The sequence below is a fragment of the Oculina patagonica genome, chromosome 7 (assembly GCF_052425735.1).
Source record: "Oculina patagonica isolate OP01 chromosome 7, crgOcupat, whole genome shotgun sequence".
In the NCBI taxonomy this organism is placed as follows: Eukaryota; Metazoa; Cnidaria; class Anthozoa; order Scleractinia; family Oculinidae; genus Oculina; species Oculina patagonica.
In genome coordinates, this window is record NC_135764.1 from 15,273,374 (window position 1) to 15,300,404 (window position 27,031).

General features: G+C 39.3%; 2 protein-coding genes across 2 annotated transcripts in view; both read left to right on the forward strand.

The window, feature by feature from the left end:
- Positions 1–7,454: 7,454 nt before the first annotated feature.
- Positions 7,455–27,031, forward strand: part of LOC144659806 (polycystin-1-like protein 2) — a 170,627-nt gene continuing 151,050 nt past the window's right edge. The window contains exons 1-3 of the mRNA XM_078520327.1: positions 7,455–7,823; positions 8,124–8,492; positions 8,792–9,163. Of these exons, the coding sequence (XP_078376453.1) occupies positions 7,568–7,823; positions 8,124–8,492; positions 8,792–9,163 (997 nt within the window). The 5' untranslated portion in view covers positions 7,455–7,567. The remainder of the gene's footprint in view (positions 7,824–8,123; positions 8,493–8,791; positions 9,164–27,031) is intronic.
- The window catches only part of LOC144659807 (polycystin-1-like protein 2), a 35,449-nt gene continuing 22,891 nt past the window's right edge, over positions 14,474–27,031 (forward strand). Inside the window, exons 1-7 of the mRNA XM_078520328.1 lie at positions 14,474–14,803; positions 15,026–15,202; positions 16,129–16,254; positions 21,612–21,797; positions 22,357–22,605; positions 23,283–24,014; positions 24,373–24,612. Coding sequence (XP_078376454.1) covers positions 14,489–14,803; positions 15,026–15,202; positions 16,129–16,254; positions 21,612–21,797; positions 22,357–22,605; positions 23,283–24,014; positions 24,373–24,612 — 2,025 coding nt within the window. The 5' untranslated portion in view covers positions 14,474–14,488. The remainder of the gene's footprint in view (positions 14,804–15,025; positions 15,203–16,128; positions 16,255–21,611; positions 21,798–22,356; positions 22,606–23,282; positions 24,015–24,372; positions 24,613–27,031) is intronic.

The following is a 27,031-nucleotide window of genomic DNA, read 5'->3' on the forward strand; positions in this document are numbered from 1 at the left end:
CGTAACATTTATTGAGCAAAACATTGAAACGCGAATACATACAAAGATAAAACCTGCATCGACACGCTAAACAATAGGGGCGGTGAATGGTCTTTCAAAAAATGTGTGTCCCGCAAAATTTAAGCCAAATTTCAAGGTTCTCGTCGTCTCGAATTTTTGTTCGACACCCCTAACAATAAGCCTGTTCAAGACGTTCACCAGCGTTCAGTTAGTTGGGGATTTAAAAGCACGAAGAACGGCGAGTGGGATAAAAAGGGCGCGGGGTTTAGGTGAGGAGGCGAAAGAACTTTCGCGGCCTCTGTTCTACGAAACGTCGTCTTTTTTCTCTCGTCTTTCAACTTATCGAGCGCCTGGAACAGCCTATGAAGAGTTCGTTGGCGATATTTTATGAAGCGCGGCAGGACAAACCGGCTCCCGCGTTAATTCCCAGAAGGTCTGGTTTAGCTGACAGCTCGAAACCTATACAGATAATGATTCTTGCGTAGCGAAATAATGATTGTTGTGTAGCGAAAAAAAAATTCTAAAAAGAAAAAATTCTGGGGTTTATATTTTTGTGCTACTCAAAAGTTAAACCAAGTTATTAATGTTCACTAGATTTCTCAATTCTGGAAAATTTTACCGACAAGCCGCCAATAAATTACGCAATGTTTAATTAGCAGTTGGCGGGTAGTTTTTAGTGTGTTTAATACCGCCTTTAATAGCGGTTTCGTCGGGCAGTAGAATTGGTCATTTTTTGTACCCGTCCCTTATAAGTTAATAATGCCAAACATTCTACATCACTTTTTTAACATCATGTAATTTTCTGAGAGAAATCGAAGTAGATAATCGAAGTAACATTTTAGAAATTAGTGGCGAGAAAATGTTTATTTGGGTTAATCCTTGACAGTTTTCAGTTTGTAATAATGGTGAAACGGTCGCAATTAACTTGTTACATTTGCATAACAATACGGTAAACTCAAAAGCGAGACGGGAAGCGCTTTCCATTTATGCAGCGAAACCAATTGTTCCGGTAAAAAATCAAATCAAGAACGGTCCTTTCCACTAGAAAATTTTCGGAAAAAATAGAATACCCTTAGAGGAATACCTTTTTTCTCGTTTTTACCGGAATGCTCGGAATATTATCAAATCAGTATACAGTCGTTTCGTATCATTGTGTTTGTTGAAAGATTGTACAGTTATTTTTGCGGAAAATCAGCAGTTTTTTTCATAGAAATATAAAGCACCTAGGTTCTGGCACAAGCTGTAAAACACCTGAATTTTATTCATTACTCATTTTCTGTGTGTAAGCAAATAAACAGTTTTAAAACGGAGAAAAACTACATTTACTGTTACAACTCTTTAAGGTTTAGTTTGCCTTAAAGGTCGTTAAACAATCACTCCCGCTGTTGTTAAAGAGATCTTCTGTTTGGCTCTCTTTGTTGTTAGGTTTTAAAAAGGAAAATATCATTAATTATTGATCATGTTGGTGTACTTATTCAAATTAAACCAACGTTTTATCGGTTACTTTCTGTTATCGAAAAAACGGAAAGTTATATTTTTAAGCATCTCATTTTTAATTTAGACTAAACATTTAATTTGTTACTATCACTGGAGGTGCAAAACGCATGTTTTAATATATTGAATAGTTTTTCTACGTTGTCTCCGTTTTGCAGTGTTGAAAGTCACAAGTCACGCAAAGAAAACAAAACATTCTAAGAGACCTAAGAGGAGTAACAAATCAAATTTTACTTTTTCATATTTTTTTTTAATGAAAAATCATGATTATTTTCGATTCAGAGCAAACTCACATCATGCTATCATCAAATCACGGCCGAAATCTGAGACATTGAAGCAACGTTTCTGGATACAGTTGGATAAAAAAGAAAAAGTTCAAGTATCAATCTATAAAGAATTAATAGAGAGACACATTCTAAGCCAACGGAGAAAAAGGCGCCTATTCAGGAGTGAGCGGGACGCCTGGTAGTTTAATGGTAATTGCAGTCTTATCTGGTCGGTCGTTATATTCGGAAAATCGCTTAACAGTATGCAACGGTCACACCAGACAGATTTTTCCTACATATGGCAAGCACCCGTAATTCGAGCATCCCCGTCCCGTTCATATCGGAGGACCCCCCCCCCCCCTCACGTACACGGGGTCACGGCAAATAAGAGTCATATATCATCTCATCGGATATAGTTTTTCTGACTACACAGAAAAAATTGAATAGAATTTAATAGAACATTTCAAATAAAACTACGATAAGCTAGAAAATGAAAACGGATATTGAAACACCAAACATTAGCATTTTAGGGATAACTTGTGAGAATTTTTTTATTTGGTTTACTCCTTGAAATTACAAACAATACAGTAAGGCTGATACTACGGGAAAAAAATTGGCTTTGCGAGGCACCAACACGACCAGAACCGATCGCGTGACAAGTTCTGGCACAAACTGTATTCCTTGGTCTTCGGGCCAACATCGGAAAATCTTCGGAAGACTTGTATTCAACTCCAAAAGTCTTGGAATCAATTTCGGAAAATCGGGTCTGTCCATTTCATGAGTTCGAGTTCGAGTTAGAATTTCAAGTTGAGTTGGAGTTCGAGTTAGAATTTCGAGTTCGAGTTAAAATATCGAGTTCGAGTTGCTTGCGGTTAGCTCCACTCTGGTTTGCTTGCGGTTATTTCCACTCCTATTTGCTTGCGGTTAGCTTTCATTTGGTGATAAGGGCGACACTATGCGTGACCAACTGGGGAAATGTTACCCCATAACTCGAACTAGAAATTTCTAACTCGAACTCGGAATTTCTAACTCGAACTCGAAATTTCTAACTCGAACTCATAAATTCGATACACTCCGGAAAATCATCGGAAGTGTTTGGGTCAACTTCGGACATCTTAGGAAGTCTTTGGGTCAACTTCGGAAGTCTTCAGAAATCTTCGTAAGACTTCAGAATTCTCTGAAGACTTTGGGTCAACTTTGGACCAGGTACTCCAGGTAACCCTGGGAAGTACAATTTGGGATTAATTGTACTGCTCTCGTCCAATCAGAATCCAGTAGTTTTGTTGTGCACTGTAATTATTGAAATTTTGCTCCCAAACTCAGATCGAGGTTGGCCTTTATGCGTACGTGTCGGGAAACATACTTCCGTTAGAAAGCCCGTCTATAAAATACTTACTGAAACTTGACATTTTTCAGCTAACGCCCTAAATGTCACTCCATGTCCCCTTATTTTTTTGATTCATAGTTAACTCTAGTTATCACACTTGTTTTCTCAATGTTTTCATTTTACGTTATCGAGAATTTACACTTGACAATGATGAATTTTCTTCGTTGCAGGCACAGCTGCAAAAGGCTTCTTAAAAATTGTACAAGCTTTATTCAGTGTGCAAGCAAAAAAGTAAGTAATTTTTAGCTCACTGAAATTATTGCAGCTCGCCGAACGCTAGTCTTCAATGGCGATCGTATATTGTAATACAGATATAAAACTTGCATCTCGTTGTCTTTGTTTTGGACAGAATGCAATTGACCGGTTTATTCCTTATTCAAAAATTGCAGGCACTTTATAGTGCACTTGTTTGTGAAGTTATTTATTACGCGGCCGACTGTTTCTTTGTGAAGCGAAAATTGTGGTTGTACCAAAATATAGTGATAACCTTAGTAACGAACTTCAAATTTCTTTCTTTTCCGCCCATTTTGTCAAATTGAGATAATATTTCTATTGACAGCTGAGGGAAATTGCAATCAGTAAAAAAAGTTCTAAAATGCACATAACTGCGTGGTGGTTGAAAAAGGCGCAGGTCGAATCATTTTGAGACGTATAGAAATAGAGAGAAGCCGCTTTAATTAACATACAAATCAGTATGATGAAATTGATGATTTCTATAATGCTCGAAATTTAGAGTTTTGGCACTTAAAGGAACCTCAGAAGACTTATAAATTTTTTTTAACAGATATTGAAATGATGATATCAGCAACACCTCTACAAGCCGTCGTCCTTTTTGCCGTAATTCACATGGGTAAGACATTTCCTTAGTTAATGTTTATGCAATAAGATCGTGTTACTCCATAGGCGGCGGAGCAGGAGGGAGGGGGGCAGTGGGGCTTTAGCCCCCTCCAAACGAAAATTTTGGTAGGCTGAGCCCCCCTCTCACGATTTGGTGCCAAAATTATCGTGAATGCAACGTAATTTGGTTTAACAAGGTACTCTGTCTGCTGATCTTTTCACAAATCGTTTCAACAGAATCGTTTTTGGCAAAGTAATATGTTGTAGGACTTTCAACAAACCTACTCTCTCCAGAACGGCACTAATAGAGGTCCATAAACTGTTTAGATTGCTTTTGACGTTATCTTTGACCTTGACGACTTTAGAGCCTACATTTTCTTCCCTCCGACGACAAAAGAGCTACCCAAGAAGCGCCATGAAGTAGGATCGTCTAAACTGTCATTAAGGAAATTAAGATCAAAACTTGTTAAATTAAAGGGATTTCATTCACTGAGAACAATCGTGAAGAAACCGAGGCCGTCTTATCTGCTGACGAGTTTTTAATGATGAACGAGCCGAAAGCGCAAACATCTTCGAAACCTGGAAGTCTTCAAGAAACTTCGTTTATCTTCGGAAAAGTTCGAAAAATTATCGGAAACGTTCGTATGGCCTTCGAACAACAATTGGAGAATCTTCGGTCTAGAAACTGCTCAGAATATAAAAAGTTGCTAGAACGAAAAATAAGTTGCTCCAAATATGAAACCTGCTGAGTATTTTTGGGACAGTCTTAGGCTACGTTTACACGGGACCGGTCCGGAACCGTTCCGAACCGAACCGGACCTGTTTACATGGAACCATTTGGAACCGATCCAGGTGTTTACACGGGACCGTTCTGGAACCGGTCCGGAACGGATCCATAACTGGACCTGCAAAATAACCGGTCCAGTTTTGGATCCGTTCTGGACCGGTTCCAGAACGGTCCCGTGTAAACAGAAGGCCTATCCGGTACGAAAATCGGACCGGATCCGTTCCGGACCGGTCCCGTGTAAACGTAGCCTTAGCCTGCGTAGCTGGCAGTTTTGTTGGGGTTAACGGGTGCGCGAGAAAAAAGCTTTCGTAGCTTGCGGTATTTTGTGGTTTTAAAGCGCGTACAAGCAAGCGTCGCAGCTGCGAGTGGCTTGGGGAGGTGCAGTAAGCCACTCGCGGCTTCGCCGCTTGCTTGTACACGCTTAAAAACCCAAAAATGCCAAACCCAAAATACCGCCAATGCCCCTCGCGGCTCGTTGTCGCGGATTCGCCGCTTGCTCGCGCGCGCGTTAACTCCAACAAAACCGCCAGCTACGCAGGCTAGGACCCTCCCCCCCACGTTCCAAAACATCCCGCCGCCTATATCATAACCCTTAACCATGTTGATCGTCTTGTCCAAGTGTAGACAACTTAAAATTTTGTGACGTTATTTCATGACTGATAAACACTATCAAACTAACCAGCCAACCATTCACCCACCCATGGTAATCATGGTAAGAGGTGATAATTATTTTTCGCAAAATATAAAAAACCCGATAAAAATTGATTTATGTCGCGGCATTTACGCATTATAAACCAGCCAAGCGTCGAACGTGAGCTCTGTGGTACATAACATGTCATGATATTCCGAGCAACCGAGAAGCGCGAGATTAAATACAGACAACTGTGTTGGAACATTATGCCTTTGTTCCATTATGTTTGCTTTTAAGTGTAATTTTCTCTAGGTTACAAACAAACTTGTTTTGGGCCTAGCCCTTCTTTAGTATATCAAATATTTTGATAACCTAAAATGTTTTTGTCTGAGCTTAATTAAAACTTTATGATAATTTACAGCATTAATCAGGAACGCATCAGCTGAGCCAGGTAACTGAAATATCTGAAATAGTACAACAGCACTAACTTAAATTAATTAGTCTTATCAACTATACGCTATAGTTGGCCCACAAAACAAGGCAAGAATTTCATGCAGGTTATGCAGTCTGCTTTTTGCATGTGCTTTTTAAGGCTTTTTGTCTGGACATACAAAACTGTCCGTAATATGCGGATGTCCGTAAAGCGAGATTCCACTGTACTATGCAAGCATTTTTCTGCTTGTTCATTTCGTTATCTCGGTAAGTGAAACCATTGTGGTTCAGACAAGTGGCTGCCACTTTGTATGCATTACACTTTTGATTTCGTAATATCATCAGCCACGGGCTGCTGTTGTTTTCACCCTTTAACGCGAGCTTTGCCTCCCTTTTTGTCGTGGGGCTTGTGCCACAGTTGTGTGGCTCGTGGCGTTTTTTGGCGCCCCACGTTTACATTATCGTTTAATCTGTTCAGATTTTCTATATTTTGTTATGACTTAGAGACAATTGATTTAATTAAAACTGCTACATGCGTGGCCAATTTTCTCCAAGTCATTTGTATTAGCCTTCTAAACCCTTCGAAGTATCCGATTCAAGCAAAGCTCGCGTCAAAGGTCTTTTATCCTAGGAACGTGCATCGATATTGTTTAGGTCGAGGCATGTTTATTTGATAACCCGTTGGGAGGTTATGTACCAGGTACAAAGTTGAACCAATAACATTTTAGGGCGGAGTTAGCTATGTAAAAGCAGGAACAATCGCTTACTTCGTCCTTTTATTCCTCGCCATTGAAGTGTCGAGTCGAGAGATCAAGAAAATATTTCTCTTCACCACCCCTTATTGCCGACCAACGGGTTTTCCCTGCTATCAGCCGTTTTTCCGAATGTTTATCCACTTCTGTTCGTTTTATTGTTGTGGTGGCGTTTTTTGACGTTCCACGTTTACATTATCGTTTAATCTGTTCAGATTTTCTATATTTTGGTGTGACTTAGAGACAATTGATTTAATTAAAACTGCCACATGCGTGGCCAATTTTCTCCAAGTCATTTGTATTATTGAGTTCCTGCCTTCTTATCCCTTCGAAGTATCTTATTCAAGCAAAGCTCGCGTCAAAGGTCTTTTATCCTAGGAACGTGCAACGATATAAAGTACGTTTGTATGATCACTAAAGAACACAGTGATGTTGAATTTTTTTAGCTCAACAAAACTTAAAATAGACAGAACAAATGAAGTACAAAATAAATGAAGAAATCTGCGTGGTGTAAAAAATATAATGAAATGCAAATATGTTGTAAAACATTGAAAGTCCGAAAAGTAGAAACAATAAGTTGAAATGAAAGCCCGGACTGAAAAAGATTTCACACCTAACAATAAGGAAATCTAATTTTGTCATTAATATAACTTATGTTACGTAACACCAGCAGACAGGAAATAACTTTCAAAATGGTGGGTATCGTTGTTGTATTAATATCACATCAACTAGCGGGTTTTGTTTGTTGTACTGAGGATGGACGAAGTTTTATCCGAAACATGTTTACATTAAAGAAAGACGTGACTATTTTGAAAACTAATATAGCTAACTGTTCTGTTTTTACTTGAAGTGGATGGGTGTAAAAATTACACCGTCCTCAGTGAAGCAGACCGCGCTCAAGGAAACGCAGTGAAGATCGACTCGTGCGATGGGGACCTGGTAACAGGTTGGTACCGTTTTCAAGGAGCTCCCGGGGATCGGATGCCAGACACATGTGTTCTGCAGTATCGCTGCGGTACTGAATCTCCAGGCTGGCTTAATGGTACACACCCGACAGTGGCTGAAGGTGTGGTGACTCGTAAAGTCTGTTATCACGCGTGGAGGACTTATGGCGGCCTGGCCGACTGCTGCCGGTACAGTAACAACATTAAAGTGAAGAACTGTTCTGGCTATTTCGTGTATGAGTTACAGAAGCCGCCTAACTGCCCTCTTCGATATTGTGGTAACGCTGGTGCTGGTAAGTTGCATTCGAAATCTGAGTGATTTAAAATAAAATATAAAAAAGGTTTAAATATGTTGTAAAACTCTATAAAACAACAAGAAAGAATAAACTGATACAATAAGGAAATCTAATCTTGCCATTAATACCGCTTACTAGTATGTTTTTACTTGAAGTGGATGGGTGTTGAAAATTACAGTCATGTGTGAAAAAAAAAAGTTGAAATGGAAAGCCTGAAAACAAAGAAAGACGAAATTCCTTACTGAGAAAATACAATTTTGTCATTAATATGGCTAACTGTTCTGTTTTTACTTGAAGTGGACGGGTGTAAAAATTACACAGTCCTCAGTGAAGCAGACCGCGCTCAAGGAAACGCAGTGGCGAACAACTCGTGCGATGGGGACCTGGTAACGGGTTGGTACCGTTTCCAAGGAGCTGCCGGGGATCGAATGCCAGACACATGTGTTCTGCAGTATCGCTGCGGTATTATGGCTCCAGGATGGCTTAATGGTGCACACCCGACAGTGGCTGAAGGTGTGGTGACTCGTAAAGTCTGTTATTCTTTTTGGGACGACTGCTGTTATTGGAGTAACAACATTAAAGTGCAGAACTGTGGCGGTTATTTCGTGTATGAGTTACAGAGGCCGCCTGGCTACTATCTTCGATATTGTGGTAACGCTGGTGCTGGTAAGTTGCATTCGAAATCTGAGTGATTTAAAATAAAATATAAAAAAGGTTTAAATATGTTGTAAAACTCTATAAAACAACAAGAAAGAATAAACTGATACAATAAGGAAATCTAATCTTGCCATTAATACCGCTTACTAGTATGTTTTTACTTGAAGTGGATGGGTGTTGAAAATTACAGTCATGTGTGAAAAAAAAAGTTGAAATGGAAAGCCTGAAAACAAAGAAAGACGAAATTCCTTACTGAGAAAATACAATTTTGTTATTAATATGGCTAACTGTTCTGTTTTTACTTGAAGTGGACGGGTGTAAAAATTACACCGTCCTCAGTGAAGCAGACCGCGCCCAAGGAAACGCAGTGAACAACGACTCGTGCGATAGGTACCTGGTAACAGGTTGGTACCGTTTCCAGGGAGCTGCCGGGGATCGGATGCCAGACACATGTGTTCTGCAGTATCGCTGCGGTACTGTGGCTCCAGGCTGGCTTAATGGTGCACACCCGACAGTCGCTGAAGGTGCGGTGACTCGTCAAGTCTGTTATCGCGCGGCGGACAGGTGCTGTGATGAGAGGAACATCATTAAAGTGCAGAACTGTGGGGGCTATTTCGTGTATGAGTTACAGAGGATGCCTTTCTTTGGTTGTTTTCGGTATTGTGGTAACGCTGGTGCTGGTAAGTTGCATTCGAAATCTGAGTGATTTAAAATAAAATATAAAAAAGGTTTAAATATGTTGTAAAACTCTATAAAACAACAAGAAAGAATAAACTGATACAATAAGGAAATCTAATCTTGCCATTAATACCGCTTACTAGTATGTTTTTACTTGAAGTGGATGGGTGTTGAAAATTACAGTCATGTGTGAAAAAAAAAAGTTGAAATGGAAAGCCTGAAAACAAAGAAAGACGAAATTCCTTACTGAGAAAATACAATTTTGTCATTAAGATAGCTAACTGTTCTGGAAGCAAAACAGATATTTGAAAATGAAAAAAGACATCATCATGCATGCCATGGCATGTAGTTAATCCAGGAACACCGGAACACTGAAACCTGAAAGGAAATGAAGCAAAACCACCAAAACGAAATGAAACCAAAAGGTCAGCTTTCACTCCGGTTTGCTTGCCCGTGGGGTGGGGGAGGGGGTGTGGGTGGGTGGGGCCCTCCCATATATGAGCTATATATGTGCCACTGTGAAGGGTATGGTTTTCAAGCAGTTTAGCCAGGGATAGGGTATATAAATCAGAGAGTTTTGGTCTAGAAAAGGGTAGCATTTGCCGGGAAACTGATTGGTGGTATGACGAATTAAGTCCAGAATAGGAATAGAAACTCAGAAGAGAAAGAGGTTTTCCTAAACGTAAATAAAATCATCGCGGCATCGTTGTTGACAGATGGTTTTCCATTAAAACACTGATAGTAATACAGTTCTAAAAAAAGCAAATCTGGGATAGGGTAGGGATTTTCGGTGTCTAGTCTAGAATAGGGTTGCAAAAATCAGCTGAACATAGTCTGGTATAGGGTGAAGGCTTTAAATTCCCAGCGGCACTCCCCCATCCAAAAATATACAAGGTGCCCCCCGGGTTTGCTTGCAGCTAGTTCCACTCCGGTCTGCTTGCGGTTAGCTTTCACTCAGGATTGCTTGCAGTTGGGTTGCGTTTCATTTTGTTGGTTTCGTCATTGTGGGTTTTTAGTACATGCTGAAATAAATGAAACAAAATGAAACCTATATACAACTAATAACCACAAGCAAACCTGAGTGAAAGCTAACCACAAGCAGACCGGAGTAAAACAAACCACCAGCAAACCGAAGTGGAACTTACCTTAAGTAAACAGAAGTGAAACTTACCGCAAGCAAACCAGAGTGAACGCTAAGTGTTTCCTTTCATTTTGTTTAGTTTTGCTTGGTTTCGTTTCGGGATTTAGTATATGCGCTGAAATGCTGTCAAATTTCTAAAAAAAATCCGATAAAATTCTGGTGTTCCGTGGTGTTCCTGATATTAATACATGCCATAGAGAACTGCATGAAAGAGTTAAAATGGTGTTTTTCATTTTCAAATATCTGTTTTGGTTCTGGAGATATGTAAGGTGGCTGCATGGTAATAGTTAAGTCAGAATTAGACATTCCCATCGTTGGTGTTCCATCATGGCTATATCAATAATATAAACTTATACTAGTTTTACCAACGAAGGGATCAAGGTCATTTGTTACCATGGCAATGCCATATGAGTTCAAAGATACCTTTTAGGCCTTTGAGGCTAAAAATTAAAAAAAAAAACTACTCGGTAAAATTCTCTGCTTTTGATATTTTGATCTCACCGAAAAAGTGAATATTTCTGGAGCTGGTAGGTTATTTTTCATAAATTTAAGGTGGCTCTGAACCCCACTTAAAGATTTTTTTAAAAAATCGTAAGATTGTTTGTTTTGTTTGGTAGACAAATAATACGTGAAAAACAAATACTTTCACCATCTAGTTTTTAAGTTATTAGCCTCAAACGGTCAAAAATATCATTGACCACTTTTGATGTTGCCATGGGAACAACTTTTGACGTCAGGGTGACTTCAACTTGTTCATTGGTAAAACCTTTTACAAATTTGAACTAGAAGTTAAACCTAAACATTACTGGTGTTGCTACAATAAAATGGCAAAGACGGGAGTATCTAAACCATTACGAGCCATCTTATTAAGGTCGCGCAGGACCCTTGCAATCATTAGTATGTATTTATTTAAAGAGTATGCACGAACTGCAGGACGACTGAAGCCGACAACAAACGAAATATTCATGAGAATGTTTGTTTTTAAACTCTTGTACAAGTAATTACTAGCAATTGTTCTCAGCTTTGTGCCAAGTGCGCTGGAACATAGGGAATTATCCTAATTAGATTCACAGCTTTGAATATATCACACGTTGTTGTAAACATTGACTCGGAAGGTCTTCGGAAGCGGAAAATCCTGCAATTTTGTGTCCAAGTTTTCTCCGCCTATATAGAATTTCAAGAGTTGATTCGCGAGGAACATAAACTTGGTGTACTCTATTGTGCTCTGGCTAGAGCGAATTTTTAAATTTCCTTCTCAAAATGAAGATAGCATGTTTCAAAGTTTAGATTTCACATTTTTTCTCTCTTAGAAGCCATTAACTTATAGCAGTTTTTGAAATCGAAAATTTCGTTCTAGTGGGAGCACAAAAGAAGTTACGATTTATCACTAGGCTATATAATCATTTAATTTGGTGCGCTGTGCTAGCTAAAAACTTGGACAAACTTAAACTTAAACTTTTAAGGGCTTGTAACATCACAGACAACGGTCATCTCTCAGGAAAAGGACAATCATGATGTAATTCCATCATCCCTGAGTATCCTTATTAAATTTTAGAGGAATCGATATTCAAAATGTAGTGAATTAAAGCTTTACAAGATAGCACTCCAACAATAAATTTGGCTAATGAATATATTAATGAGCAAGGGTCCTGCGCGACCTTAAGCTTTAAACGTACATTTGTAAACTATATGCAGGAGGATCCTAAATACACACGCATTGAGTTTAAGAATATGAAAGATTCTAATAACAAGCTTGGGGGTGTTTTTCCCCTCTGACAGCCAAGTTGATGCCGCTTTTCTCCCATTTTCAGGCTCAGCATAAAAAAATGAACAGTTACAGCGCAGAAGAATTCATGTTGCTGCAATGTGTGTTACTCTCCCTCCACCTAGCCCTAGACATGGGGGTACTTTAAGTCAGGAAGCTTTATATAGAAATGTTCCTCTGTGAAGTGCAGGGTTCAAACAGTTTTGTTTGCAGGGAAAGTGTTTAGAAATTGGAGAGTTTTGGTCTAGAATAGGGTATTATTTACCTGGAGTCTCCTCACTGGCACTATAGACTAAGAATTGATGCTTGGAATGGCAACTTCGGAATGTTTTATGTATTGTCTAGGAAAGGGTACCAAAATGCTGATGATGATAAAATTGGGCTAGAATAGAATAAGGGTTTCAGAGTACCAGTGGCATGCACGTGATAATCCCTGCCTGGCCATGCATGTTATAAATAGCAACAAATGTATGAAATGTAAGCACTTAAGAATTAACTGTATATCTTCTTTCACGCATTTCATCGGATACAGTCATGTTCACGCAGACTGGTTCATTTACTGCTACAACAGCCACTGGCGAATCATCGATTACATCACAAACTCAAGCACCCTTGCCGGCAACGTCTCCGACACCGTCTCTAAATTTAACAGCAGCGAGGAATTCTTCAATGACACGTCTGATAATAAATACACTGAGTATAACCCCATCACGTACTACTCTCTCACAATTGCCACTTGCAAGCAGTGTAAGTCAAGGTAAGGATTCTGTTTTTTTGTTTATTCACCAAAAGTATGAAGATCGGATTTCTCCTTACCGTATCAATACACTGCAGGGGGACATGTGATGAGAATAAAGAAAGACATCAACTAGAGTTTAGTCAACACAGAAACTTGGATGCTGTGTTACGTGCTATGACACTCGGACGTTTTGTTACTCCCACTAATTATATTTTTTCAGAAAAATTGCATTAAATAGGCAGGTTAGGGTTCCTATCCTGTTTTGTTGTTGGTAATGGCTGCTGATGTTGCTAGATTTTTGCCATTTTTTCTCTCATTTTTTTCATTTTTATTTTCAGGAGATCTGCTGGAAATATCTCTACAGTAAGGAATTTGTTTTGCACTTTTTCCCTTCAGTCATTGGTCCTGAGAACTGAGGTTCCTGGAGCCTGCATTTCTTTTGATCAGCACCAAGAATGTAGACTCTGGCCAGTTCCAGTTTGAAAATTGTCAATTGACATGCAGCCATCTGATTGGCTGACAATTGAAAATGAGCATACTGCACATGCTTAAAAAATATCAGAACTGGCCAGGGTCTGCGTAATGTAATGTGTCCCATGATCTGCATTTACTTTTTTTGGAACTTTTGCTTATATAAGCAGAGTAAAATATAAAAAAAAACATAAAATATATTTGTAAAGAAAATAGTCTAAGAGGGTTTTACTATACGTTGATTCATATTGTGGTGACAAAGCAAGAGCTCAATCTCTATGAAATTACGGATAACAAGAGATGTTTTTATTTCAAGGGCAACACCCTTAGGAAATTTAACTTCTGCTTGCTGTTTGCAAATTACTACGTATACCTTCATTTTTAGAAAATTAATGAAAGAAATCCTAACTGGGCTGAGTTCATAACAAAACTGAATCAAAAATCTCAAAAGTAAGAATAGAAGGCTTCTAACCTCGTAGCACGTCATTAACATAAACGTTCTTGTGGATTATTCGAAAAAAATCTCAAGGTCAAGTTTCCTTTAAGCACGCCACCAAGTAGCACTTTCCCCCTTTTTATTGACTATTAATTGTATATAATTTATGTAAATAGAAGTAAAATAAGTAATAGCTATTATCTTATTATTCTGTACTAATTAGCCTTTATTGTGTGGTAAGTGTTGTATTTTTTTATTTTCCTGTGTCCAAGCTGTAAGCAAGTGTTTTTTATTAAGGTATGGTTGTTTTTCGTTATGTGAAGTACCATTTTGAAAGTTTGAAGCAAAAAACCTACTATACTAACCCCTACTATACTGGAGAAGAAGAAAGATCAGCCATAATAACCATGCTTTTGTCGCATTTGTTTGGTATGATTTTGTTCACCGGCATTCTATGTGAAGAAATATCTGTTTTTATTTGATTTTCAGGTGCATCATTAATTGCAAAGATAAAATAAGCCCGTCCGTTAAATTATCTATCCAGTCACAGTGCCAAGGACCACAGTGCTCCAAGATATCGACCTACAAGTGGATACTCTACCAACAATATCCATCTGCTCCATATAATGGTACTATTTGGAAGGAAAAAGAATTAAAACATATCATCGTTACACCCCATAATTCAAGTAGCATAGTTATTAAAAAGAATTCCCTTGAAGGTGGGAGCAGCTACCGGCTGGTACTCCAAATAAAAACTTCAGATGGTAAAACTGGAATGAGCGTTTATTATATTTCGACTGCTTCGCCACCTACAGGAGGGATATGCTCCATCACTCCGTCAAGCGGCATCTCACTGGAGACAAACTTTAGCTTAAGCTGTAGCAACTGGACGAGTGACAGTCCTCCCTTGTCTTATAAGTTCCAGTTTCAACTGGAGAATGGACTGCACACCATTATATACAGCTTAAACAGTACCATTAACTCTTGGATGCCACCTGGAAACCAGTCACAAAACTTTGCTGTTAAGTTCGTTGGCACAGTGACTGATAAATATGGTGCTTCTGCTCCAGCAGTTAATTTGTCTGTGCAGGTAATTTGCTCCTGTTGATGCCACATTACATAGTCATTTAGTCACATTGCATAATCATGAGATCCTGTTAAATACTGTTCTAAGAAGTCGTACTCCAACAACCACATTGACTTCAAATTACATTTGAATTTGCGTATTTTATACTTTTCATATTTTATACAGAATTCTTAATTTAACAACCACATCGACTTCAAATTACATTTGAATTTGCGTATTTTATAGGTTAAACCATCTCAGCTCTTGAGACCAGAAAACGTCACCAAATTCCTTTCAGCAAACAACAGTCTGTTTAGGTATGCAATTAAAGATGGGGACCTTAGCAAAGCAGCACAAATAGCAAATGCAGTCCTTCAAGCAGTTTTACATGACACAGCAATGGATTCAGACCAGAAATCTAAGGTAAATAAACTTTTTTAAAATGCCTTTATAATCATTCAAATTAACTGTGTATGAGTTGTTGTACACATGTTCATGCAGCTGGCATCAGGGACCGCACCGCGCAGCATATTTTTGATTGTGTGTGTGTGTGTGTGTGTGTGTGTGTGTGTGTGTGTGGGGGGGGGGGGGGGGGGTCCGGGTGCAGGCTCCCCCAGAAAATTTTTAAAAGTGATGCTCTCAGATTGGCTAAAAATGCATCTCAATATGCCAGACGCAGAAGAACGGCCACCATATTGCATGTCCTAAAGGAAGAAATCAATTTACGGCATACCACAACACTCACAGGCAAACCTTTTCATAGCTATGAGAGCAGTAAATGAGTTTTTTTTTTTGGGGGGGGGGGTGGGGGATGGGGGGATTTTTTTTTTTTTTTCCCAGAATTTTTAAGGGGGAGCAGAAGTCACACCAGCCTCCCCCCTCCCTCGGCTCCACGGTACCTGAGCATTTGATAACCAATTGTCTGGTTAGCTTTTGTGCTTTAATTTCTCTCTTTAATTCACTTTTATGTTTAAAATATTGATCAATTTATGTGAAGGTTTTTAATGAACGTTTGTAGGCCTTCGGAGTAAATGAAATTTCTGGTTAATTTTTCAGCATAAAAGATTTAATTGAGCCACTTGCTGTAAACTGTTGTAGTTTGATATACAAACTGAAATCACCCACGTAGAAATACCTGCAGTTAATTAACATATTTACTTAATTAAAAATTTATGAAACGTTGCCTTTTGGAAAACGTGGCTAACTTGCTCTCAGTAAACTAGAAACAACATATCACATGATATATGCTAAATTAAATGTTGAATATAATGTACTTTTTCTAGATCTGTTGCCGTGAACCATTCAGTGAAATTTATTTAACGGACTTAATCACCGCTATCTGTTTACAGGTTCAAGACTTCATCATCAAAAGCACTCTTTCACTGCAAGTGAAGAGTATTCCAGACCTTTTGCAAAGCTCCTCCGTGATAGGTTCAGCTCTTCGGGAAACACAAACAGTGTCTTCAAAATCACTGGTGGGCGAATATTCAGCATAAAGATTCAGGGGCGGGAGGGTTAAGTTAGGTCCGTGGCTGAGGAGGGAGAGGGAAGCCTCTCTACACCTGTTTTTGTAGTGTATTACATGTAGGCCAGCGGTTACTCATAAGAGTACATCCGGGATGCGAAGATTGTGTAATGAGCGGGAAAGCGAGTTTTGTGTGTACTGTCGTGTGTTCTGCTATTAAAAGCAGCTGTTGACCTTTGTGGACCTTGAACACTAAAAATTGGCGACGAGGATGTCAAACTCAGTGGAACGAGCGTTGTCACCCTAAGATTTGACGGGTTCTTCGTCTCAGGTCGCTGAACGGTGGCGACAGTGGAAACGATCCTATCAATACTACATCGATGGCAAAGGAATTACGAACGCCTCTCGAAAGAAAGCTCAATTACTTAATTTAGCGGCCATGGAAGTCCAAGATATTTTCCAAGACCTTCCAGATCCAGGGCCGAGGACAACGAGTATGTAGTGTGTCTCCGTAAGCTTGATGCTTATTTTCGTGCCGTGGACAATGTGCCATACGAGCGCCGACCAACGGGGAGACCGCTGACAAATTTATGGTTCGTTTACGAAAACAAGCTCGTCACTGCAATTTTGGCGAAGCTTTGGAGGAAAATTTGCGAAATCAGCTGATCGAATTGATCTCCGATGTTGAGCTGAAGAAGGAATTACTCAAGGTGAATAATATTACGCTAGAGGCTGCGATAGATAATATAAGGTCTGAAAGTGGGAAGCTTCTCGTAAGCAAGCGAGTCAAATGGTTACGCCAAGTCAACTGAGTCAAGAACCCGGAGCAGGTGGTGGAGCAGAGAATAATGCTGTTGAAGAAAGATCTGAGCGTGGATCGAAAGGTAAAAGTGTTTGTTTCAACTGTGGAAAAAGAAGGTCACTTTGCTAAAGACGCATCTGTGCAGCTCGTGGGCGAAAGCGTAGTAAGTGTGGCAAGTGTGGACACTATGCTCAGCCACTATGCTGCAAGCATAGTGGTTGAACCACTATACTACAAGGGGGGAAGGATCCCGAAGTTTGGAAAGCTAAATACCAGTTCACGACGGGGAGGAAGACATCAAAGTCGAGGAAAAGGAGGTCAGGTCAATTTTGTAGAGGGACCGTTGGAACCCCCAGGTGAGAATGATTCATTTGCCTTTACCGTAGAAGAGCAGACATGCAATTTGGCCGCTTCTGCTGAGCCAGTGATTTGTGTAAGCATTGGGGGAGTCAACAGGGATTTCTTAGTTGACTCTGGATCTGGGAGCAATCTAATAAACATGGACACTGTTAAAGAGTTAAGACAACAGGGACTTAACATTCAGTTGCAACCCTGCACAAGAAAGTTGTATGCTTATGGGGGTCGTGCGCTTGAAATCGAAGGTCAGTTTCAGTTAGAAGTCTGTTGGTAAAACGAAGATTGGGGCGGATTTCATTGTTGTCAAAACGGGTCGTTGTTTGCTAGGATATTCGACTGCCATAGATCTTGAAATTCTTCGTGTGGATCCAGCTGGAACTCTTGGCACAGGAAACTGTAACACTGTTAATAGCACTTTTGTAGGACAGCTCGAGGCAAAGTACCCCAGTGTGTTTCATGGGATCGGGAAATTGAAAGGTTACCAGTTGAAGTTGCATGTTGATCCTAGTGTAACTCAAATGGTTCAAAAGATGCGTAGGGTACCTTTTTTCCTGAAAGATAAGGTAACTGTCAAGGTAAACGAAATTCTTCAGAAGGACGTAATTAAGAGGGTTGAGGGGCCTACAGCATTGGTTAGCCTTGTTGTTGTTGCACCAAAAGCATCCGGGGACATAAGGTTATGTGTTGATATGCATAGGGCAAATGAAGCTATTGTTCGTGAGAGATTGCCCATACCAACGATAGATGAGGTCCTGGAGAGCTTAAATGGGAGTGCTGTGTTCTCGAAATAAGATTTGAGATGGGGTTTTCACCAGATCGAGTTGGATGCTGATTCAAGGGATATCGCTGATTTTGCCACCCATGACGGAATATTTCGGTACAAGCGTCTGAGCTTTGGAGTCAATGCCGTGCCAGAAAAGTGCCAGCATATTATTACCCAGTCAATGGCCGGTCTCTGAGGAGTGGCTAATATAGCTGATGATCTCGTCGGTCATGGTCAAGACACTGAGGAACATGATAAGATTTTACAGCGTGTTTTGGAACGTCTTAGTGAGAAGCAGCAAACCTTGAATGTGGAAGTGCACCTTCACGATGAACAAAGTAGTGTTTATGGGTCTTTTGCTCAGCAAACATGGAGTCGGGCCTACTGAGGAAAAAGTGAGAGCCATTGCTGAAGCAAGCCAACCGCAGACACCCTCAGAAGTTCATAGCTTCTTGGGTCTTGAAGGATTCAATTTCAGGTTTACATCCGTTTTTGCAACAGCTGCTGATCCCCTAAGAAGACTTGCAAGAAAAGGAGAACCGTTTATGTGGGGCGAGGAGCAAGAGAACTCATTTCAGAAATTGAAGAGTCAAGTTGCAAGTGCACCAGTCTTAGCGTACTTTGACAAGGATACACCTACTCGTGTTATTGCAGATGCCAGTCCGGTGGGGCTCGGAGCAGTGCTGGTCCAAGAGAAGAATGGAGATAGTCGTGCTGTCTGTTACGCCAGTCGAAGTTTGAGTCACGTGGAGTGCCGCTATAGTCAAACCGAGAAAGAAGCAATAGCCTAAGTTTGGGCATGTGAACGCTTCCTCCTCTACTTGTATGGGCTGCCACAGTTTAACCTCGTAACAGACCATGAAGCACTCAAAGTAATCTATTCAAGGAAGTCCAAACCTTCAGCCCGGATAGAGCGCTGGGTTCTGCGACTGCAACCGTAAAATTATCAAGTTTGTTATGTTCCATCTAGAAAGAATATTGCTGGTGCCCTCTCCCGACTGAAAAAGATACCTGCCTCAGATCAGCCCCAGGAGGACGATGGATATATACGCATGGTAGCTTTGCATGCTGTCCACGCTGCGTTGACAATCAAAGAGATTAAACGGATTTCAGCACAAGATCCAGAGTTGCAAGCAGTCAGAAATTGCCTCATTGAAGAAAAATGGGACAATGCTCCTAAGACATGCGTAATGAGCTGACCTTTATCGGACATGTAATTCTACGGGGAACGAGAATTGTTGTACCCCAAGCTCTTCGCAAGAGAGTTGTCAGTTTGGCTCATGAAGGGCACCAAGGAGTCGTGAAGACAAAGGAAAGACATAGAACGAAAGTCTGGTGGCCTGGAATGGAACGTGATGCAGAAAGGAGATGTGCAGTGAAACCAACATCGCTACCCAGCCAACCATGGGAAGAAGTAGCTGTGGATCTAATGGGTCCATTACCCTCTGGTGAACACCTGTTAGTCCTTGTTGATTATTACAGCCAATGAATGGAACTCGATCATCCGATCAACCTCCAGTAAAACCATCATTCATTTCCAAGATGCCCAATTCGCAAGACATGGATTGCCAAGAAGCCTGCGCACCGACAATGGCTCAAACCTGGTGTTCAAGGAAGTAGAAGAGTATTTGCAAGAAATGGAGATTGAGCACCATTACACGACACCTCTGTGGCCACGGGCAAATGGCGAAGTGGAAAGGCAGAATAGGTCGCTTTTGAAATCTATTAGAGCAGCTCACGCAGAAGGAAGAAATTGGAGGGAGGAGCTAAACAGGTTTCTGTTGGCATACAGGTCAACACCACATTTGACTATAGGAAAGAGTCCTGTTGAGTTGTTGTTTAGAAGAAAGCTTAAAACCAAGATGAATGAGCTGGTATATTTGGAAGAGGACGAAATAGAAGTCAGCGACCAAGGAGTCCGTGATCGAGACACACAGAGAAAGCAGTCCGGTAAGGAATACGCCGACAAGCGGTTTCATGCCAGAGACCGAAATGTGAGAGATGGAGACACTGTTTTGCTAGAGAAGAAGAAAGAAAACAAGCTGTCGTATTGCTATGAGAAGGAACCATATGAGTTGATGTCTTGTTATGGAGACCAGGTGATACTGAGATCACCACAGGGAGTTCAGTACAAGCGAAACCTTCAGCATATTAAGCCCTTTAACATGCCAGATCGGAAAGAACAGGATGCTGAACCGCCGACCGAACCGAAAACGACCGAGATATCATCCATGAAAGAGAATCCAGTACCAATGACAGAATCACCAACAGACCAACCTGCTGCTGTACCTACACCTGAGTAGCCAGTTAGAAGATCCGGCTGAATTACTAGCCATCCGAAAGCACTGAACGATTATGTTCTGCACTGAACTTAGGGAACTTTATACTGTCATATTCATTGTCGTGTTTTAAAGGATCATCTGAACATTTTTGTGTGGACTTAACCACAAGGACCATGTTTATGGCTAGTGACTTTGTTTCGAGTGTTGACACAAGAACTGTACTCAAAACGCACGTTTAAAGGAACTTTTCTGTTATTTGATATTAAGTATTTAAGCGAAGGAAAAGAGGGATGTAGTGTATTACATGTAGGCCAGCGGTTACTCCTAAGAGTACACCGGGATGCAGGGGTGTGTAGTGAATGGGAAAGCGAGTACGAGTGTGTGTACTGTCGTGTGTTCTGCTATTAAAAGCAGCTGTTGACCTTTGTGGCCCTTTAACACTACATTTTTGCACTTTGATGAAACTTTGTATGAACCTGAAGTGAACAAGTCATTATCTGGCAGACATGCAATAAATCGGAACCCTTAGGCACTACATGTATTTTATTGCACGAGAATGTTTATAGACATTTCATCGTAGCCTCCACTTGGTATTCCTTGTATTATGGAGCCCAATTAATTTTCATTGAGGCAAAATTAAATACTTTTTCTTGCAAATTGTTATTGAATTGTCCGGTTATAGTGGAATTAATATACAAGTTCTACAAAATTAAAGCGTTGTCATGCCATGAGTATTTATTTTGTTGCTTAGCAATACCCTGATGACAACCATCATACCCTGAAAGAATGCCCTGAAAGACAATGTTTGTATTCGAAAGGATTACCTGAAACTAGTTTGTAAAACTAGCTAAGGATTTTTTAATGATTGTGACATGAAGGAGTTTTAACAATAGTACATCCCCTCGCCCCTCCCCCGCACAAGCATGTATAAAAATAATCTGTAGAATACAACAATCGCCATCTCTTGGGGACAGGATTCTCACTCTTTTTGATTAAGATACTGGTCAAACTGCAACTCAAACATGTATAACCCGTTGTTAATTACATGATACTGCAAGGTATAATAACTTGTAAATCCACAGTTGCCAAAGTAAAATGTAGCTTCAGCTCTGGTCAAATAGCTGGAAAGTCATTCTCTCGCTATCTCTGCTTTGACCTCATAGGTTTTATCGTTATCCGCCATCAATAATATGACGTCACTCTTATGGAGTACTGCCCATTTAAAGGATGTGGTAGATATACCGCTGGTCATCCAATCTGCAGAAAATTTGGGCTCATGTCTTTACAGCTTGCTGAAGGAAGGAGCAGTGATTGCATCAGGAGATTTGGACACAGGTCTGCAAAAACAGGTATATTAAGTCATTTAGTGATAAAACATGGAAAAAGAATCAAGTCAGTCAGGTTGTCCATGAGGCACTGTTTATTTGTTTTTTTTCTCTCTACAAGTTCTGATTGGTTCACTCATGTTAAGATTAGTATAAACTGCAGTGGTATAGCGAGTGGTAGTGTATCAATAAAAATGGTATCACACATGTGTGCATGAATAATAATGATATCCACACATGTGTGATATCATATTATTTGACCAATCAGCTTGCAGAGTTTGCCATGTTTCAATGCTCAATTAGACAAAGTTTATCGATATTAAGTTGAAACATCTTCGGATCTTCCTTGGCAATCTTCGGTTATCTTCGGTAATCTTCGAAAATATTTTTCGGAAAAGTTCGAAAAATATTGGGAAACATTCGTACAACCTTCGGACGACATTTTAAAAATCTTCGGAAGTCTTCGGAAAATGGTCAGAATTCTTCGAAAAATCGTCGAAAACATCGTAATTAGGAGGTCTCGAAGATAAATTTCTTATCTCCGTGCAACCATGTATTATCTTCTATGTATTCTTTTTTATAGGGTAAAAGTTTTGTCACAACTTCTATAAAAGCCATCAGCAAAGTTGGAGACGCAGTACTAGCTTTAAGAGTCCCGGAAGAAAAAGTGATATCGATTGAGATGAGAAAATTGACCATGACCTTAGGGCGCCACAGCCCAGATAAACTTGTTGGATTAAAGATTGAAGGAGGAAATGGTAGATTTGTTTTACCAGCTGACGAGAAAGCATTAATGTCCAGAATTACAGGAACGAGTTTTGTTGATACTCAGGTACGGATACTGATATTACTACTGCACTAATGACTGTTCCCGAGGGAAACAGTTAGGTTTGTTTTCTATTGAATCTCAATATTCCTAATACCAAAGTCAAAGGAAACATCAAGATTCTAGAAAAGAAAAACTGAGTAAGAAGACAACTTGTAAAAAAATCACACCAAAGGATTTTGATAAATGCTTATAGCAAACAAACAAATTTGATTTAAGTGCTTTTGGAATCTTTCTCGGCCACCCATCACATGGCTAATTACTTTATTTGAGAGGTTTAGAAAATTCTTATTTCCTAACAGTTTCAGTTTGGAAAAAAATTCAATACAAATAAGACATGTGGTATTTCTCACTCACCTAACCAATGAATCATGTGTCAACCTTGCACATGTAATCAGCTTATTGTCTAAAAGGTTTTCTGTGCCACTTTGGGAAAATATGAGTTTTGTATAAGCTCCCGCATGAGATTCATTTGAATTAAGTTAGTGTCATGTGACTAATAAACAACTAATAACAATCAGCACTGAATGCAAGATAATTCCAGCCGTATAACAACATGTACATCTCATATCCAACGTGCACTTATGAACCACCACACAAGATGGCGTCGGTTACATGTTTAGCTAAATCTAAGGAAATGTTGTGTAAAATTATTGACAAAAGTGTTTTTATTCTTATGACAGATGCTGTCGATCCCGTTCAACCCTTACACCTGGGACAGTACTAAACAACGTGTCAACTCTGATGTCCTAACTCTGGACTTAAAAGACGAAAGGCGAAAACTGATCAAAGTAGCAAATCTCTCAGACAGTGTCATGGTAGTCACACCACTGAAACCTCTGACGATATCCTTCAAAAACCCACAGTTTTTCACCAACAATGACAATTTACGTTTTCACGAAATAGATGTTGCATACAAAAACACATTAATAATACTGGAAATCGCCCCTGGCGAGGCAAATACATATCTGTTTGTTTACATGCGATATGGTCAGCGGCCAACCACCAAAGATCATTACCTCAATGCCACTGTCTCCAGCAATGGAAGGTGCGTTTGGACACTGACTGCGCATGACAAGAAGGATAGTAAAACTGACTGTTTGTTTAATCAGTCATTACCAATAACAACTCTGGCCGAGCGACCTGGAAAGTACTTCCTTGGAGTGCAAAGCTTCAAAATAAGTGTGACAAACTCCCACAAAAGAAAGAAAAGATCGTGTTTTGGAAATAGAAGAGAAAAGCGCTCATGCGTGGAAGTCAAGGATCCCCCTCCCACTCCCCCTCAGAGCAAGAATGTAACTGTGGTGCCAGTATATGATTCTAAGACTGATCATAACTATACTCTGAGGGTAGCACTGGGGAGCTGTGTGTATTGGTCAGAGGAGCGGGAAATGTGGATAACAGACGGCTGTCAAGTAAGTTACGTCAACTTTCTTTGTTCTGGTCCCACTTTTTTGCGACCTACTGGTTTTCGAAAGCCTCCAAGTGACCTTCGGAATTAAGCAGGCAGGGGGATCGAGTGGTTACAGCGCCTGACTCTAAATCTGGAGGCCGCTGGTTCAAGTTCCATTCTGACCATCCGACCACTATTTGGTGCTGTTGTTTCAGTAGTTTTGACTTTAACTCCTCGGCTATGCTTGTATATATCCAACTTGTCTGCTCTAAACAAATCGGATGGGGGTTATTGTTTCGTTTGGATAACAGAAGAAAACTTAGGAACAACTGTTGTCTGAATAATTCCATTGTAAACGTCTTTGTATCTATTACTTGCAGTTATTATCAGCAACATTAAACATGAAACATCTCAACTGTTCTTGTAACCACCTGACGTCATTTGGAGGAGGTCTTCTCGTTAAACCGAATCCAATCGATTTTGACAAGGTCCTGGTTGAGTTCAAGAATGTCGAACAAACTGGAAATGTTGCTGTAATTGTGACGGTGGCTGTTGCTCTCGTGTTGTATTTTATAGTGCTTGTTGTCGCCAGAAGAGTGGATAAAGTGGACGCTAGATATGTAAGTATCAGTAATAAACTGAACCATATTGTGGTATCAAACCAGTGTAACGTTTTACTATTAAAATTAATGGGCGACCTTAACAAACTAATCCGGCGACGTCCACTATCTTCTGCGAAAAGTGATCTTTGAATTCTGATTCACAGAGCATCTCAAAAAATTCTTGACTGTGTTTTGTTTTAGTTTGCCATTCTTCTCTTTTTTCCACATAGGGTTCAAGTTTTCTCCAAAACAAACCGTTGACTAACTGATTTTAGCGTTACACGTTTCCCTTTTTAAATTGGTGGAGTTTAGCCCGATAGAGGCTCGGCTATTTATATACAGATCTGAAAATCGGACGAACTGATCAGCTTTTGCTTCTTTGGCACATATTTTTTAAAAACATTTGAATGATAAATAAAGTGAGAAGATAAATAAAGTGTTGCTCTGCAGACAAGTCTGTTTGTCAAGAACAATTAACTCTTTCAGTGCTAAAGTCGACTTTTGTCGACATTTGGAGGAGCAGTCAATGAACCACTTGTGACGTCATTAATTTAAAAGTCAGCAGATTTTGGTGATAAGCATCTGATAGAGCTAGGTTTGACCTTTTCAAAGAACTATTCACTTTGCGTATCGGTCGCATCCTAACAGAGCTAATCGAGAAAAAGTCAATCACTTTTTAGTGCAAAATCGGTGCTTAAAAAGGCCAAAACACCTGTAAAAGATCGAGGTCCTCTTGACAGGGTTTACCAATGTTTTTATCAAAACTTTTTTGGTCTAAAGGAAGGACGAATACAGTCGAAAGAAGTGGAAATAACAAAGCCAAGAGAAACGAAAGGAAAAGGAGCAAGAAAAAAAATGGAAACGATTTCGCAAAAAAAAAAAAAAAAAAAAAAAAAAAAAGTCCAAATTTTGGCTTATGCGCATGCACCAAAGTACATTTTTGTACATTTTTTAATGGAATCTTCCTCAAAATCTTGCTGCATTGTGGAAAAGTGCTTTTTAAGTAAAGTTAAGGGAAATCCAGGATCGTAGCATCAAAAATTCAGTTTAACGGTAAAAAAAACCCAGTTTTTGGAGAAATTCAGCACTGAAAGGGTTAAGCACTTTTCAACAAATTATTTGCACGATCTTTTATCGTGTACGTTTAGCTAGATTCCGGCTACTGAAACTGGCATGTTTAGTCACAGTGCAGGCGTTTTTGCAGGTATGTGGTTTTTGGAAGTCAAGCGCCTCGATTCGAAAGCACTTGTTAAAAGATAATAGGAAAGGGGCGGGAAAGAAAGAGAGACACTTTTTCTATCTTCTCGCACTCCATTCTGTATTGTGTTGAGTAGTAATGTACTACACTCTGAGGCAAAAATTTTTTTGCCTTAGAGATTTAGTACATAACTACTATCAGCACTGGATTCCAAAAACTGAAGCCAAATCTGAAACCAAAACTGAAGCCAAATCTGAAAAACTAAATCTGAAAAACTAAATCTGAAGCCAAAGTGAAAAACCTAAACTGAAATCAAATCTCAGAATCAACCCTAGGTCAACCCAAGGTCAAAAAATGGAAACCAAACCTTGAAGCCAAATCTATAAACTAAACCTTGATTAAATGATAAAAATAATCTTTGATTATTTTTGACAATATTTAAAAAAAACTTCTTATACTATTTTTCAAAATTTTGGATACAGTGCTTTTAAACAAGCCGAGTTTTTATGCTGTTGTTATTATCATGGTAAATCTCTTGTACTGAATATCTGTTGTGAATTATCTTCTAAAACGATTATGATTTTTGTTATTTTTGAATTCATTTTTTCTTTTTCAAGGTCGGATAATACACTGTTTAAATCATTGTAAATGTTACATAGGTATTTACTTGTTTCATTTTCTTCATTTAATAATTTTGTTAATGGCTTGCAATGTCCATCTTGTTTTAGTTTTTTTTCTAAATATACTAAAGTGTCTAGATTTTCATATACCAAATCTCCGAGTTTTGATAATTCTTTTAATGTTACGATATACTTCAGTGTGTTTATTGCGTCATCAGACATATTTTTGAATGTATCTGCTTTGAAACATATTTTCTTTAAATTTTCCATGTTTATTTTCATGTTGGTCATTTATCTATATATATAGTGTATGTTTTTATTTTTATGCGTTTTTTCATGAATCTCTTATACTCTTTTTTAAAAATCTTGCATCTTAGTGCGTTTAAAAATCAAATCGCTCGCTCTGCTCAAACCCTAGGTCAAATTAATATCCATAAGGATATGTTTCTATACAGGTTTCTGATATTTGATTTATTGAGCGTTTGTCATATCCAAAGCTGTATACCTTTTCTTCATATTTGTTAACAATTTGTTTACTCTGCCTTGTTATCTTATTTTCATTTACTAATGTAAGTTCTTTGATATCGCCCTTAACCATCTTAATCATATTTGTGTGATT